The sequence below is a fragment of the Bos indicus genome, chromosome 19, assembly GCF_029378745.1.
Source record: "Bos indicus isolate NIAB-ARS_2022 breed Sahiwal x Tharparkar chromosome 19, NIAB-ARS_B.indTharparkar_mat_pri_1.0, whole genome shotgun sequence".
Lineage (NCBI taxonomy): Eukaryota > Metazoa > Chordata > Mammalia > Artiodactyla > Bovidae > Bos > Bos indicus.
Genome location: NC_091778.1, coordinates 40,858,777 through 40,876,322, shown reverse-complemented (window position 1 = coordinate 40,876,322; position 17,546 = coordinate 40,858,777). Strand labels below are relative to the sequence as shown.

Below are 17,546 nucleotides of genomic sequence, written 5' to 3'. Positions count from 1 at the left end.
GAATGCTGCAAAAAAAAAAAAAATCCTGCAATCCTGCAATGCACAGGACGGTCCCCCACAACAAGGGATTATCCAGTCCAAAATGTCAGTGGTACCAACGATGAGAAGCCCTGAACTAAAATAACTCTGCTCTCTGGCTTCTAGTCCCTGGAGTCCCTTGGAAGATGAGATTATGTGCCATTTCTGGCAGAGAAATAGGGAATTGGTTTGGAAAGTACTAGAGTGGTTGTTCTCACCCTTGTCTGCCTTGTTAGGTCCAGGGCTTTTCAAAAACTCTCCTGGGGATCATTTAAGTGTCCTCACGCACAGGCCACACCACAGACTAACTACATCAGAATCTCTGGGGTGGAGAACCCAGACACCAGGAATTTTTAAAGCTCCCCAGATGATTCTAGTGAGGTTGAGAATAATCAACCCTTTAGGGGCAGATCAGCCTGGGTTTGAAACTTATCTCCATCCCTGATCTGCTCTATGACCTTCTTTAACCTCTGTGAGCTGCTGATTCCTGTTCGAAAAATGGAGAACATCAGATTTTCAGTGGAGGGCTGGAGTGAGGGCTCAGGTGTTCCGTATGCAAAGTTTGTGGGGTGGAGCTTGGTGCATGCTGGGTGTCTCCTGCCGTGGTGTCAGTGTCCCCAGAGTCAATGATGGTATCAGGGGGGTCAGGGCTTCTCAAAATAAGCGGGCTGGTCCCCCTCCCGGCCTTCACTCTGACTGCCAGGACTCAGCTTTCTGTCCCTTTCTCCCAGGTCAGGATGCAGGCCGAGGCTCTGGAGGGGCCACCCAGGGGACCACGTGGGGCTGGAATCGGAGAGCCCGAGAGAGCCCTGGCCCGGTGTCGGAGCTGGACAGGACTCAGCTGAGCCAGGACCTGGGTGGGGGCACCCTGGCCATTGACAAACTGCCGGATAACGGGACCAGGGTGGTGGTGAGTGCTGGAGGGACACAGAGGGGGAGGGAAGTGGCGGTGGGGGGGCCCCAGGTGCCCCTTGTAAGCTTGTCAGAGCCACAAGTGTATCCTTTGGGGTCGATCCTGGAGGTCAGCGTGGAGAGAGGGCTCCCAGGGGAGGGGATGGAAGCCCGGCCCAGCCTAGGTCAGAAAATCTTAGCATCTCAGAGCTTCATAGGCTGCCTACCTCCTTGTGGACTCAGAGGGGCAGTGACTTGCTCAAGGATGCACAGCATTACCACAGGGTTTAAGACACTGGACTCTTCCATGTCTTAGGGCCTCCACTAGAAGCAGAATGAAGGTGGCTATTACTAGTCACGTTGACTGCCAGCTCTGGCCCTGTGCCTACCCCATTTCTGTACCATCTACAGACCACGTGGCCCCAAAGGGTTAATGGTGTCACTGCTCAGCCCCAGGGCAGGGCACTCTGAGCAGAGAAGGCAATTAGGGTGGTGTGGCTGGAGAAAACCTCCTCTGCCTGGGGCAGTCCTGGGGCTGGTGAAGCAGGGAAGACATGGAGATTGTGCAGTGCTGGCCGGCTTCCCGGCTGGCCACAGAAGAGCAGATGAAGGCTTCTGTGTCTGGGGGCTTCTGTAATCACGTGTGTGTCTGAGGGTTACTGTGTATTATGTACATTTATCTGTCACCGTGGGCTGCTGTGTCTGTGATGAGAGTGAGTGTGTGAGAGAGACTGTATGAGCATGCCCGTGGTCATGAGCGGAGGAGGCCAAGGCTGCAAGCGAAGAGGGTGGATTCTCAGGAGGCAGAAAAACTACGGAAGGAGAAGCAACAAGAGGATGGGCATTTCTTTATGTTTCAATAACTCGTTTTTTAAATCCAAGACACGCATGCAATCAAAAAGGTCAAATAGTGCTGAAGTCAGAAAATAAAACAGCAGTCCGCCCCTCCGCTCTGGACCTGCCTGTCCCTTGCTCAGAATATGCCACCTGGAGCTTTTTACCTGGCTGTTACCTCCGTGTTTCTAAGTAATTTGCTTATGCAGCTGCCTCTTGATGAATCTGTTTAGACATTGTATGTTGATTGCCCGTTCTGTAGATGAAGATTCACCTTCTGTATACTCCCCCAAACATGGTTTGACGCTCTCGATATTGTTAAATCCATAGGCTCTGCTTTTTATCTTTATCAGGTAAATATTGTTCACTACTAAGCCGGTCAGAGCACTATCATTGTTTCCTTTCTTGCATCATTTTTGCTTTTCCTACCTCCCACCCCTGCCTAGTTGCTTAGATTTTTGTATTTACCAACAATATATGTACTTTTTTTTTTTAATCTTTTGACTTCACTGCACAGTGTGTGGGCTCTTAGTTCTCTGACTAGGAATCAAATCCACACCTCCCTGCACTGGAACACTGAGTCTTAGCCACTGGACCGCCAGGAAAGTCCATGGCTATGTATTCTTAAACATCCACTGGCCTCAGACATAAGTTTGGCGTGGTCAAACCTGTCTATTTTTTTTTTTTTTTTTTTGGAATCTCTCTCCTGTTGTCACGCTGGCCTGGTACTCGCCTGCCTGCCTGCAGCCATCCTGGAACTCCCTAGTCTCTCTCTTCGCTGGGTGCCCTGTCCTCTTGATCCTGTGTCTTTTCTTTCCTGCTTTGCTCCCTCATTTGTTTAGCTTCCTGAGAAAGGTTATAGAAGAAGAGAGATTCTTTGGAGAACTTGCATGTCTGAAAATGCCTTTATTCTATCCTCACTCTTGATTGATGGTTTGGCTGAATATAGAATTCTAGATTAAAAATAATCTTCCTTCACGAGTTTGCAGGCATCTCACATGGTCGTCTGGCTTCTGATGTCACTGTTGAGAGGTCTGATGTCGTGCTTATGCTCATTGTAGATAACTGCTTTTCTGGAAGCTTTCAGGGTGTTACCTTAAGTTAACCCCAGCCTTCTAAAAGTGTCTGTCCTATCTTTCTGTCTCGCTGCTCTGGACAGTTGACTGGCTATTTCAACCCAGGCACTTATATTCACCAGTTCTGGAAAATCTTCTTGTTTTATTGATTTGACTATCTTCTCTCTACTACCTACTCAGTTCTTTCTTCCAGACCCCTTGATTAGATGTCCATCTAGGGAATTGATTCCCAAACTTTCTTCTCTCTTCTATTGTCCATCCCTTTGCATTTTTTGTTGTCTGTCTGTTTGTTGGCTTGTAAGTGTTGTTGTTGATCCACTTTCTGGGAGATTTCTCAACCCTTTTTTTTTTTTTAGTATTTATTTACTTGGCTTTGCTGGGTCTTCGTTGCAGCCCACGGGATCTTTGCTCTTTAGTCGCAGCATACAAACTCTTAGTTGCGGCATGTGGGATCTAGTTCCCCGACCAGGGATCAAACCCCTGCCCTCTGCATTGGGAGCATAGAGTCTTAGCCACTGGACCATCAGGGAAGTCTCCTCGACCTTATTTTCTTAATGTTACCAATTTGTTTTCTACTATCATATTTTTAATTTCCATGAGCTATTTATTCTTTTCTTAAAAAAAATAGTCTCCTATGGTTCTTGTGTCATGGATGTAATAGCTTTTCTAATACTTTTTCCTGCATCATTTCTTTCTTTCTTTCTTTTTTTTAAAGAGTTTAATGTAGGAACAGTATACACGGACGGGCCAGGAGTGGGCAGGGTGAAGGAGGAGAAGATGTTAGGAGAAGCTGCAGCAGGGAGCAGCTAAAACTGTGCACGTGAGCCTGAGCTGGCAGGGAGAGAGGCTCCCCAGAGGAGGAAGAGCTGTGCCACTCTGCCACAGGGGCTGCTGGACGGGCTGCACCAGTGTGCATGGGAGAGGGACCCAGCCGCCCTGCAGTCTGGTAGGGAGGGAGCAGGGTAACACATGCTCTGAACTCTCTTTGTGCATTGTTTCTGTGACTTATTTTTCCCTTTACCTCAGCCTCCGATGTGGCTTGGCACCATTACTGATCCTGTCTTTATTTAAAATGCTAACCTTTTGTTCATCATGGACTTTTTGGCATCAATTGAACTAATTAATTTGATTTTAAAAATATATGGCATTAAAATATTCTCTTGATGGCTGAGTTTGTTGATGCCACTTTATTATTTTAAAATTTTTTTATTGGAGTCTTGTTGATTTACAATGTTGTGTTAGTTTCAGGTATGTGTGTGTGTTAGCTGCTCAGTCGAGTCTGACTCTTTGCGACCCATAGACTATAGCCCACTGGGCTCCTCTGTCCATAGAATTCTCTAGGCAAGAATACTGAAGTGGATTGCCATTCTCTCCTCCAGGATATCTTCCCAACCCAGGGATTGAACCCATGTCTCCTGCATTGCAGGCAGATTCTTTACCGTTTGAACCACCAGGGAAGCCCAGCTCTAGGTATATATACAGCATAGTGATTCAGTTGTACGTACATATTTTCATTCTTTTTCAGATCCTTTTCCCATATAGGTTATTACAGAACATTGAGTCGAGTTCCCTGTGCTGTACAGTAAGTCCTTGTTGGTTACCTATTTTATACCTAGTAGTTTGTATGTATGTTAACCCCAAGCTCCTAATTTACCCCTCCCCACCCTGTTTCCCCTTGGGTCCCCATAAATTCATTTCTAAAATCTGCAAGTCTGTTTCTGTTTGTAAATAAGTTCTTTTCGCTGGTGCCATTTTAAGGGTTGGACCAGAAGTCAGGGCCTCCCTCGCCTCACCCTAATACCAACCCTGAGGTGGAGCCTCAGAGAAGGCAGCCCCATTCACTTCCCATCCTGCCCTGTCTTCTCCACCCTGCAGAACCAAGGAGCCATGGTGGGGTGATGGGACAGAGGGCCAGGGCAGGGGAGGCACCCCGAGGAAGGGAACGCCTGGAGGCTCACCCCTCCCTCAACCCCCAGCTTTGTTAGGCCATCAGTTAAAGAACTGGTATTTGCTCTGGGCCAGACACCACGGTCAGAGGACCATGGTCCAGTCTGAGCAGAGAGGCCCTTGCAGAAGAGAGCCACAGAGACGTGGCCTTCTGGAAGCAATTGTCTGTGGGCGTTCAGAAAGGGCAGTGGGGATCATTAAGAGCCAGTATGGATTCAATAACCCCAGAGCCTAAAAAACAACACAAATTCTTGGGCTCCACCCTGAACTGACTGGTTGAGAAACACTGGAGCTGGGCATTTGTTTCAAGTCCCCCCATATGATCCTGATGGTTCTCTACCTGTAGGAACTTCTGAGCTATAACATTCCACGCCAGTTTTAAAATCCATTACCAGATTGATCACCGGAAGGGGAGGCTTTCTCAGGTGCCATGCGTCTGTACTTGATCACAAGACTTCCACCACCCTGGGGGCTTTGTGGCCCCCTCAACACATCAGGAGTCCACACGAAGGAGGACTTCTCTGGTGGTCCGGTGGTTAAGACTCCGTGCTTCTACTGCAGAGGGGCAGGTGTTCTATTCCTGGTTGGGGAACTAAGATCCCCCATGTCATTTGATGCAGCCAAAAGAAAAAAAAAAGAGTCCATGTGAAGGAGCACAGCCCCACCCTGGCAGGAGGCCCCTCTGACTGCAGTAGAGGTCTCCCTAGCTCTGCCCAGAAGATTGGAAAATCAAACTTCTAGATCAGACTTCTCCAACAGCCGGAAGAGAGTTCAGATGTCAGATTAGGAACCAGAAGCCCTCCTCTGTAGGCTGGATGATAGGTGGCCTCAGGCCAGATGAAACTTCCGGGACAAATATAAATCCTGGCACTTCAGCTTAAAATCAGGTGGGAGAGATGTGGCTTAGCAGCGGTTCATGAGGAAAAGAGTTGGAGCTCCTCACTGCTTGTGGGCTGGGATGAGTCAGGAGTGTGGAGTGGCTGCCAGGGACGGAGGTGGGAGCCAGCTGTGTTCATGGAAACCCACAGAAACCCCGGCGACAAGGATTGGGGCTCTGGGAATCCTGTGGTGGGGAGGGAGGGTGTTTCTTTCCTTGACCATGGCTAAGGGGCTTGTGTCCCCTTTCAGATGGTTATGTAGAAACCAGAGTAGTCTAAATAGTTGAAGGAGCCTGGGGTATTTAGCCCGCAATAGAGAAACTTCTAGATGTGGCTGTTTTCTAATAGCTGCAGGGTTGGGACTGGGGCAGAGGGAAAGGGTTATTTTTCTCCATAGCTCATATCCCTTCCTGCATGGAATTATCTATTTGTTTTTATTGCCTCTCTTCCCCTGAAACCGAGGCACATGAGATCTGAGATTGTCTTATCACTCTGTCGCCAGTGCCTGGCCCACGGTGGGCGTTCCTCCTTTGAAGGAACAAAGGAGGCAGGGATTTCCCATCTCCAGAGGCCTTGAAAGACAGGGTTGGTGAAGAGAAGAGGTTTTGCCCGGGGTGAGTCGTTGGACATACTGGCCTCAAAGGACCCAACTCTACTAACTCCTGGGTTCCCACACACATAAGACAACATCAGCGCTTATATACCCCATATGCACCGGAACACATGTTCACACACTGCGACCCGGAGTGGGGGCCTCGTGCCTGAATCCTCACAGGGGTCTGTGCTCCATTCCTACCTGGCCTGGAACCCATTAGGCCTTGCCCTGAGCAGCTCTCAGTGGAGGATGGTAATGACTGCCTCTCTTCAGCACAGCCAGACCTCCACACCCCCCGGGCTGTGTGCTCACCCTACCCTGGACAGCGGGCCCTCTTGAAGTGTCCCGGGAAGGGGCCCAGAGACGCCTGCTTCTCCTGTGTCTCCAGTCAGCATCTCTGAGAACTGGGTTCTCCTTTTCCAAAGGAAACTCCATCTTGGTAGCAGAGGGCTGAGCGAGAGGGAAGTGGCAGAAAGGGGACATTTCAGCAAGCTGGATTTGGTCTGCTTCAGGAAGTTTTCTTCGGCTTCCACAGGACAACATTTCCACCATTTATCCACATCACAGTCTATTCTGTGCCAAAAGGAACCAGACTCTGGTTCCCTCTGCTCAAGAGGCTGAGGGCCTGGCACCTGGGCTACCATCCCTTTTGCACCCAACCCCCAACCCCACACAGGAGCCTCCTCATTTTCCTTCATGGCTCCTTAGTCTACCCTCCTGGCCTCAGCTTCCCTCCTGGTCCAGCTCCCTCACCTCAGTCTGTCTGCCCAGCCCCCATTCCAGACCTTCTCTGCCCAGCCCCACCATCCCCCACCTCCATCTTCCTTTCTCACTCCTTTGGCCTAACCCCTTCTTCCTAGTCCCTTCTGCCCAGCACCTCCTGCCTGGCCACCTTGCAACAATGCTCCTTCAACTCGGACCTCTTGCTTTGGAAACTTTGAGGCGTCTGGCCTGTGTTCCCAGGGTAGACTCAGAGCCATCTCCTTGGATTTTATTCTCACGCCCACTCTGCCACCATCTACCATCCTATTTCCCCGTGGAAACAGGATTCTTGTCTGGACTCAAGCTTTCCAGAGATTTTCCACCAAGGCCAGTCCTGAGGCCCTGGGGACACTGGAAATTTTATGGGGGAGGGAGGGGTTGCGGAGGGCTGTAGTGCTAAGTCAGAAATCTGGGAAGAGCCACAGTTTATCCTCCAAGAGGCTGAAGGGGAATGTCTTCAAACCTGGGGATTTCCAAATCCAAATGAAGGGTTTTCTTGGTTCTGTGGTTCATGTCTGGTTAACAGTTTGGGAGGAACCAAGTTTAAGAGCATTCAGATTTGGGAGTTCCCCCGTAATAGAACAGTTTTACTCCATAACAGAAAATTCTGACTCCCCACCTCTCACCCCAGTATTCCCCCTGGCCTCCCTTCCCTGAATTCCTCTCCTGTCTCTCTGACCCAAGCAAAACTTCCCAGCTCATCCGACCGCCCTGGCAAGCCTAGGAATGCTGAGGAACTCTGCAGCTGGCAGGGACCACAGCATTCAAGACAGTTGGGCAGCGAGAGGGACAAGTGGGCGCAACGTCTGCCTGGTTCCTACACCCCCCAAAGGAGGCAGCTCCCAAAACGAAGCCTCTAGAAGGCCCCCTCCCCAGACCTAAGGGCCTAGGAGAGACAGGACAGACAGACTCGTAGCAGGGACACAAGAAGAGCCCCAAGCAATGGCTCAGGGAAGAACCCAGGCATGCCAGTGCCTGCACTCAGGGGCAGGGATGGGGTGAGGAGGCTGCTAGGGGAAGATTCCTGAGGGTAGAGGGTGAGGTGGGTGGAAGGAAAGTGGTGAGTTGAATTGCAAAGAGAGAGAAAATAAGAGATTTTGTGAAAAGTAGGCGTGTCCTGAGAGGTGAAAGATGGAGTCCAGACATTCAGTCTTTAGCGCTGTGGAAAGAGTACCACTGGCCTGGCCTTCCATCTGGCATGCACCAGCGGCAGACCTTGGGCCGTGTGGGCACTTAAAAACCCTCACTTAATGAACCTGGCGTTTCAAACCCCTACTAGCTTCAGATTTCTCAAATGGAGTGGGTAGGTACTGATCTTCGGAGAAGGCAATGGCACCCCACTCCAGTACTTTTGCCTGGAAAATCCCATGGACGGAGGAGCCTGGTGGGCTGCAATCCATGGGGTTGCTAGAGTCAGACACGACTGAGCGACTTCACTTTCACTTTTCACTTTCATGCATTGGAGAAGGAAATGGCAACCCACTCCAGTGTTCTTGCCTGGAGAATCCCAAGGACAGGGGAGCCTGGTGGGCTGCTGTCTATGGGGTTGCACAGAGTCAGACATGACTGAAGCGACTTAGCAGCAGCAGGTACTGATCTTACAAAGTTGAGACTCAAGAGCAAAATGCCAGGCACTTGATGGGTTCTCAGTTGGGGATGTCTCCCCTGCGTGGCTCGGGAAGGGTGCCACAGTGCCCTCTGCTGGCTGCTCAGCCTAAGGACCTGCTCTGCCTTCCACACAGGTCCCTTTGGTTGACCCTTTCCCTTTTCCTTCAGCCAGCTAGTTGGTCTGTCGGTTGGTCGTTTGGTTTTCTTTCTTTCTTGTTGAGGTGAGATTCACATTAAAAAATTAACCATTTTAAAGTGAAGTGCGTTTAACACGCCCACACTGTTGTGCAACCATCACCTCTATCTAGTCCCAAAACATTTTCATCCCCCAAAAGGAAACCCTGGATTTAGGCTGTTGCTCCACACCCCCCGCCCCCAGTCCCAAGTAACCCCCAATCTGTGTTCTATTTCTATGAATTCACCTGTTCTGGATAGTTCATATATAAATGAAATACCATATATGATCTTTCATGTCTGGTTTCTTTCCCCTGGCATAATGTTTTCACGGCTATCCATTTTATGGCTGCATAGTGTCTTCCATTATATGGATATACCATAGTTTTGTTCATCTGTTCCTTTGTTGATAGACGTTTAGGCTTCCTCCTTTTGGCTATTGTGAACAGTCTGCTGTGAACATGTCTACGTGTACTTGTTAGAATACATATTTTCAGCTCTTTGGGGTATATGCCTAGAAGCGAAATTGCTGAGTCATAGTGTAATTCTATGCTAAACTCTTTGAGGAACTGTCAGACTGTTTTCCACAGTGACTGAACCATATTACATTCCCACCAGCAATGTATGAGGGTTCCCATTTCTCCACATCCTTGCCAACATTTGTTCTTTCTCTCTCTCTCTTTTTTAAATTATAGCATCCTAGTGGGTGTGATCTAGTATCTCACTATGGTTTTGCTTTGTGTTTCCCTAATGACCTAAATCAAATCCCTTACGATTATACAGTGGATGTGAGAAATAGATTTAAGGGACTAGATCTGATAGACAGAGTGCCTGATGAACTATGGACGGAGGTTTGTGACATTGTACAGGAAATAGGGATCGAGACCATCCCCATGGAAAAGAAATGCAAAAGAGCAAAATGGCTGTCTGAGGAGGCCTTACAAATAGCTGTGAAAAGAAGAGAAGCAAAAAGCAAAGGAGAAAAGGAAAAATATAAGCATCTGAACGCAGAGTTCCAAAGAATAGTAAGGAGAGATAAGAAAGACTTCCTCAGCAATCAATGCAAAGAAATAGAGGAAAACAACAGAACGGGAAAGACTAGAGATCTCTTCAAGAAAATTAGAGATACCAAGGGAACATTTCATGCAAAGATGGGCTCGATAAAGGACAGAAATGGTATGGACCTAACAGAAGCAGAAGATATTAAGAAGAGGTGGCAAGAATACACAGAAGAACTGTACAAAAAAGATCTTCACGACCCAGATAATCACGATGATGTGATCACTCACCTAGAGCCAGACATCCTGGAATGTGAAGTCAAGTGCGCCTTAGAAAGCATCACTATGAACAAAGCTAGTGGAGGTGATGGAATTCCAGTCGAGCTATTCCAAATCCTGAAAGATGATGCTGTGAAAGTGCTGCACTCAATATGCCAGCAAATTTGGAAAACTCAGCAGTGGCCACAGGACTGGAAAAGGTCAGTTTTCATTCCAATCCCAAAGAAAGGCAATGCCGAAGAATGCGCAAACTACCACACAATTGCACTCGTCTCACACGCTAGTAAAGTAATGCTCAAAATTCTCCAAGCTAGGCTTCAGCAATACATGAACCGTGAACTTCCAGTTGTTCAAGATGGTTTTAGAAAAGGCAGAGGAACCAGAGATCACATTGCCAACATCCACTGGATCATGGAAAAAGCAAGAGAGTTCCAGAAAAACATCTATTTCTGCTTTATTGACTATGCCAAAGCCTTTGACTGTGTGGATCACAATAAACTGTGGAAAATTCTGAAAGAGATGGGAATGCCAGTCCACCTGACATGCCCTCTTGAGAAACCTATATGCAGGTCAGGAAGCAACAGTTAGAACTGGACATGGAACAACAGACTGGTTCCAAATAGGAAAAGGAGTATATCAAGGCTGTATATTGTCACCCTGCTTATTTAACTTATATGCAGAGTACATCATGAGAAACGCTGGGCTGGAAGAAGCACAAGCTGGAGTCAAGACTGCCGGGAGAAATATCAATAACCTCAGATATGCAGATGACACCACCCTTATGGCAGAAAGTAAAAAGGAACTAAAAAGCCTCTTGATGAAAGTGAAAGAGGAGAGTGAAAAAGTTGGCTTAAAGCTCAACATTCAGAAAATGAAGATCATGGCATCTGGTCCCATCACTTCATGGGAAATAGATGGGGAAACAGTGGAAACAGTGTCAGACTTTATTTTTTTGGGCTCCAAAATCACTGCAGATGGTGACTGCAGCCATGAAATTAAAAGACGCTTACTCCTTGGAAGGAAAGTTATGACCAACCTAGATAGCATATTCAAAAGCAGAGATATTACCTTGCCAACAAAGGTCCATCTAGTCAAGGCTATGGTTTTTCCAGTGGTCATGTATGGATGTGAGAGTTGGACTGTGAAGAAAGCTGAGCACCGAAGAATTGATGCTTTTGAACTGTGGTGTTGGAGAAGACTCTTGAGAGTCCCTTGGTCTGCAAGGAGATCCAACTAGTCCATCCTAAAGAAGATCAGTCCTGGGTTTTCATTGGAAGGAATGATGCTAAAGCTGAAACTCCAGTACTTTGGCCACCTCATGCGAAGAGTTGACTCATTGGAAAAGACCCTGATGCTGGGAGGGATTGGGGGCAGGAGGAGAAGGGGATGACAGAGGATGAGATGGCTGGATGGCATCACCGACTCGATGGACATGAGTTTGAGTGAACTCCGGGAGTTGGTGATGGACAGGGAGGCCTGGCGTGCTGTGATTCATGGGGTCGCAAAGAGTCAGACACGGCTGAGCGACTGAGCTGAACTGACCTGAACTGAGTAACTAATGATACTGAGCTTCTTTTCTTGTGCTTGTTGGCCATTTGTATATTTTCTTTGGAGAAATGTCTACTTATGTCCTTTGCCCGTTTATTTTTCTTTTGCCCATTTGTGAAATTGGATGATTTGTCTTTTTGTCTTAGGCGGGTTTCTTAACCTCTCTGAGCCCATTTCTGCATGGTCACATGAGGACGCTCTTGCCTAATGGCAAAGGTGTCATACACTAACCTACATAAAGGGGCCTGGGGTTGGGAATGACAGACATTAGCTGACTCTGAATTAGGCTCTGGTTAAGTGACCAGCCATCTGTGTTTTCCCAAGATGGTCCTGTTTTTGGCACTGAATGTCCAGCATCCTGGGAGACCCCCTCGGTCTCAGGCATACTGGGACAGCGGGTCATCTTAATCTGGTCCCAATATGGTAAATAGTGTGTATCTTTGCTGCATTGTCACTCTAAACCTCGGTTTCCTCACCTAAATGTCTCACAGAGTTTTCATAAAAATCAGTTAAGCTAATTGATTGAAAAGTTAATCAGAAAGGTCTAGGAAAAATGAGTAGTGGTTTTCCCCCCAGATCTTAGCTGGAAGTACAAAAATGGGACCCCAGCCACAAAGGAGGATTTCCTGGCCTTGAAGCTTTAGGGGCTACTCTTCATATTATCACAATTCCTCACTGTATAGTGGGAGCTTGTTAGGAATGCAGTTGCTCAGGCCCCTCAGACCTGCAGAAACAGAATCTGACTCCCAGGTGATTCTTATGCACATTAAAACTTGAGAAGCACTGCTTTGTATCAGAGGCTTTGAAGCAGGGATGATAATTCTGGATATGAACAAATTCATCAGAGTAGTATTTAAAATAGAAAAATAGATCATAAAAACTGGAAACTAAGTGCTCCCGAATAAGGAGATAGTTAAGAAAATTATGGGTTTTCTTCTGAGTAGATGGTCATGACTCATTTACAAATGATTGTTAAAAGACCATGTTCAGCATCAGAAACTGCTTCAGATATCATGAAACATGACAGAAGCCATCCACACAACTGGATAGTCAGCAGGATTATAGCCACGTGAAATTACATCCAGATGAAAAAGACTAGAAGGAAATATGCCAGAATGGGACCAGGTGATGGGTGGAGGAGGCCTGTTTTTGTTTTTTTTTTTTTTTGGTTCCTTGTTCTAATTCTCTGTGATTAGGTGAAATATATTGATGCTGTCAAAATCTCTGGTTGACTGATAGGTACTCCTCCAAAAGCCCACATATTGAATCAGTGTCAGGATAAGATGATTCTTCCATTTCCATGAAGTGTCAGGGGGTATTAAAAAATGCTTTGTCTAGAAAGCCGGTTCACACCCTCTTTCCAAGCCTGGTCCAAACCCCTCTTTCAGCACCTTCTCAGGTCAGCCTCACGCACCCTGACACCTCTTTACCCCAGGTCTTCAGCACCATATCACAGCCTCTGTCGTCCAAAGCCCTTTCCAGGCTAACCCACTGGGACCTACTTTCTACAATTCTGTGATGACAGTTTTCCATATGGTTTATTTCAGTCTGAGGCTTGAATGCCTCAAGAGGGCAAATCGAGGTTATTATGTAGGTGCATGAGGTGAGGGAAACTAAAGGAGCCCTCCCTGAGAGCTGGCCTCACTCCCCGGCCTTACATTTCATCCACTCAATGACAAAGGCCAGTATAGTCAAAGTTGTGGTTTTTCCAGTAGTCATGTATGAATGTGAGAGCTGGACAATAAAAAAGGCTGAGCGCCAAAGAATTGTTGCCTTCAAACTGTGGTGCTGGAGAAGACTCTTGAGAGTCCCTTGGGCAGCAAGGAGATGAAACCAGTCAATCCTAAAGGAAATCAGTCCTGAATATTCATTGGAAGGACTGATACTGAAGCTGAAGCTCCAATACTTTGGCTGCCTGATACAAAAAGCCGACTCATTGGGAAAGACCCTGATGCTGGGAAAGATTGAAGGCAGGAGGAGAAGGGGACGACAGAAGACGAGATGGTTGGATGGCATCACCAACTCAATGGACATGAGTTTGAGCAAGCCTCTGGGAGTTGGTTAAGGACAGGGAAGCCTGGCGTGCTGCAGTCAATGGGGTCACAAAGAGTTGGGCACAACTGAGCGATTGAACAACAACACTCCAGGAAACAAGTGTTTCTAATACTATCTGGGAACAGAGACCTAAAGTGCTGGGCAACGGTTGCACAACTAGTGAGTGGCAGGGCCAGGATGAGAACTCAGGCCTTTCTGTCCTCGGAGACCTCAGAGACAAAAACGAGTGACATGCTGGTCCACACAGAGGGCGCTTCTTGACCAGGGCTTTTCAAACTTTATTGTGCCAAATAATGCCCTGGGAAGCTTGTGTAAATGTGGATTTTGATCCAGCAGTTGCGTCTGGATTCTGCAGCTGGCACCACTGGCAAAGAACCCGCCTGCCAATGCAGGAGACATAAGAGATGTGGGTTCAATCCCTGGGTTGAGAAGATTTCCTGGAGTAGGAAATGGCAACCCACTCCAGTATTCTTACCTGGAGAATCCCGTGGACAGAGGAGCCTGGCGGGCTACAGTCTATAGGGTCACAGAGAGTCAGACACGACTGAGGTGATTAGCACACACGCACCTGGATTCTGCATTTCTGGTGAGCTCTCAGGTGAATCTGAAGGTGCTGGTCCCTGGGCCACACTTTGAGTAGCAGGGATCTAGAAAACATTTCCACTGGCCTTGTAAGGCCTCCTAGAGCAGTGGAGGCAGGCAATGGGATACCCAGTAATCCCCTCAGCATGTCCTGGGTTGGACCCAACTGTCTGGCCCACCATTCTAACCAGCACGGCCAGCCTGGCTTCTTCAACAGGCCCTGCAGGGTGCACTTGGTTGCCTGCCCCAGCATTTCCACCTGCCAGTTGGCTGGCAGGTGATGGGCTGATGGTGACAGCTTAGCCAGAGATCCTGTCCAGAAACGGCTTGAGCTCAGCCAAGGTAAATGCTGCCCCGCTGTCAGAAATGAAGTGCCTGGCAGGCTCCCGGCATGAATAATTGAGGCAGAAGAGACACTGAAACAGCAGGAGCTGAAGATGGAACTGGGGATGGTTTTGAGGAGGCAGCCTCCACAATCAAGACCTTTCCTGGAAAGGTTCAACAGATTCATCATAATAACTCCCACTTTTCAAACCCCTACTGTGGATGCTGGGCTAAGAGCTTTATGTGCTTATGTTTTGTCTAATCCTTGCAAGAGCTCTGTGAGAAAGGTTACTGATGAGGGAACTGACGCTCAGTGGGGAGAGGAATGTGTGGCACCAACTATTATATAGTGGGGCTAGTTGTTGAACTTGGGTCGGCTAACTCCGCAGCCCCTGCCCTTGATCCTAGAGCAGTGGTTTTCAAGTTGCAGTCCACAGAACCCTAAGGGTTCCCAGAGGTACTCCAGGGGCCACTGTGGATGAAGGGTGGCAGAGAAGGAAACAGAACTGCAGGCTGGGTTCCAGGGCTTCTCTTTTCTCCCTGCAGAGTGCTCTACTTAGATGTAATTTATGTATTGCGCCTCCATGGAAGAAGGTTAATTGGAAGAAAGGGTTTCATGGCCAAAAAGATTTGAAAGCCACATCATGCTGCTTCCCCAAATGAATGTGGTTTACCCACTGGGGCTTCCTGCAGGCATTTCAAGGAAACATGGTTCCCTTTGGTGGACTTGCCAAGTGGTCTGGCTTGTGCTGCGCTCTCTGACCTTCTTCTGTAGTGTCACCTCCATCACAGCTTCAAGCCTCTGGCCACAGTGCCTGGAAGGCTGCCCTCTAAGGTAACAGGTCTGCCCCACAGATAGCAGGTCAAATGTGGTGTCAGCTGTGAAGTGTGTGAATTCCTCAGGTGAGTTCACTGCCAGGCAAGCCTCTAAATCCTTTTTCTTTGTTGTGCCCAGTCACTTCAGCTGTGTCTGACTCTTTGTGACCCCATGGACTGTAGCCCGCCAGGCTCCTCTGTCCAGGGATTATCCCAGGAAAAATACTGGGTTGGGTTGCCATTTCCTCCTCCAGAGGATCTTCCCAACCCAGGGATCAAACCTGCAGCTCCTGCATTGGCAGGCAGGTTCTTTACCACTGAGCCACCTGGGAAGCCCTTTCAGGAGACGTATCTATCTGGAAAACAGTGAAGAAGGCTTCGGATTGAGTGGCCTGAGGAGGCCATTTAGAAGCTTGTATTAATTAGGATACAGATTCAGCTGTTGTAAAAATGACCAACTGACAAGGTACTTAGACATGAAAGAGGTTTATTCCTCTCTTACATGTAATAGTGTGAGCATAAGTAAGCAGGAGTTGCTGTAGTGTCTCCATGGTGTTAGAGACCCAGCTTCCCTCTACAACATTTATCTCTCATGTTATGGTCCAAAATGGCTGTTTCAGCTCCTGCCATCACATCTGCATCCCAGCCAATGGAAACTAAGAAAGGTGAGAGCCCCTTAATTCCCATTGAGGGCAATCATTCTTCTCATCTTCCATTGGTCAGACATAGTCATATAGCTACATGTAGCTGTAAGGAGGGCAGGGAAATGTGATCTAGCTGGATGACCATGTGTCTAACAAGAACTGGGCGATTCTGCTACTGAAGGAAGGAGAGGAGGATGATTACTGGGAGACAGTTTTCAGTGTCTACCATGAGTGGGCTTGCACCATCCAAACTGCATGCCGGTGGCACATGATAAGGGACCTGCAGTGGCAGACAGGAAGCACCCCCATGGCTGCCAAATTCCAAGCCACCACCAAGTCCAGAAGCCAGTGACGATTGACTTTGTAGAAGAAAAAACATGGCAGCCAAGGACAAATTCTCCCAGAAATTTAGTTTCTCATTTCTCTCTTTCCATGCAGATTCTTGCTGTCTATGCTGGTGAAGGACTATCTGGGGTATCCCTCAAAATCCTTCCTCTGATCACCCCTAGAGCACAACTGTTGTCTTTAGGGCTCTTTTGGTTCCAAGGAGCCATTCAAGCTGTCTTGGGAAAGCTTTATAGAGAGAGTTCAGAGACTTGCCATGGGATCCATGGGCTAGAGATGAAGCCTGACCTTCCAGCCTGACCTCGGACCTAGAAAGCCATCAGGAACCAGGGCTGCTTTCTCTGTCTTTCGAGACCCTCCTCAACTTGGTCTCTTTTTCACTTATGCAGCATATATTTGTTGAAGCCACATGTGAGGGCTGGCTTCCTTCTCCTTTCTGTGGAACAGCAGTCACTTAGGGCAAGGCCCTGATTACACCAGAGGTCTGTGCTCCTCACTTGCTGCCCTGCTGCACTCTCAGCCACGGGACTGAGTACACTTCCTCTGGGTCTATTGTTGTGGTTTTGGGTCAGGTGGCAGCATGGGGAACCTCCCTGCCCAGGGATCGAACCCATGCCGCCTGTGTTGGAAATGCAGAGTCTTAACCACTGGACTACCAGCACCTGCTTCGAGTCTGAGCAGGTGGAATCAGGGTTTCCTTGCATGGCCTGGAAGCATCTCCCTCGTTAGCTTCACTTCCTTGCAGAAGAGCTTGAGGCATCAGGAGACGTCCTTCCTTCCTTCCCTCCCTCCCTCCTTTCCTCCTTTGACAGAGAACTGTTTTTCTCATCCTCTCCCCTTGCCTGCATCTCAAATTCCTCCTACCCTTCCCCATTCCAGACAGGAATACAGCCCAAGGGATGTGCTTCAAACTGCAACTGTACCAATTCAGGTCTTTTGACTGAAAGGCCCTCCTCAGGTGATGGTACGAGCGTTTGGAGAGGAGAAGACGGGGAGCTGGAGGCACCTTCCCATGTGCCTGATGTCCTGCCTGTGGGAGTGCTGTCCAGAGACTTGCTTGAGTCCAGTGGCTCTTGTGTCTGTCACCTGCCGTCAGGGCCGGGCGCTTGTATCACCTGCCATCAGCGATGGGGGAGGATGCCGTCCTTGTTGGAGCTTCAGCTTGAGCATCA

General features: G+C 48.3%; 1 protein-coding gene across 1 annotated transcript in view; it reads left to right on the top strand.

Annotated features, from left to right (window-relative positions):
* The window catches only part of PLXDC1 (plexin domain containing 1), a 66,515-nt gene that overhangs the window by 7,179 nt on the left and 41,790 nt on the right, over positions 1 to 17,546 (top strand). The window contains exon 2 of the mRNA XM_019981976.2: positions 750 to 928. Within this exon, the coding sequence (XP_019837535.2) occupies positions 750 to 928 (179 nt within the window). The remainder of the gene's footprint in view (positions 1 to 749; positions 929 to 17,546) is intronic.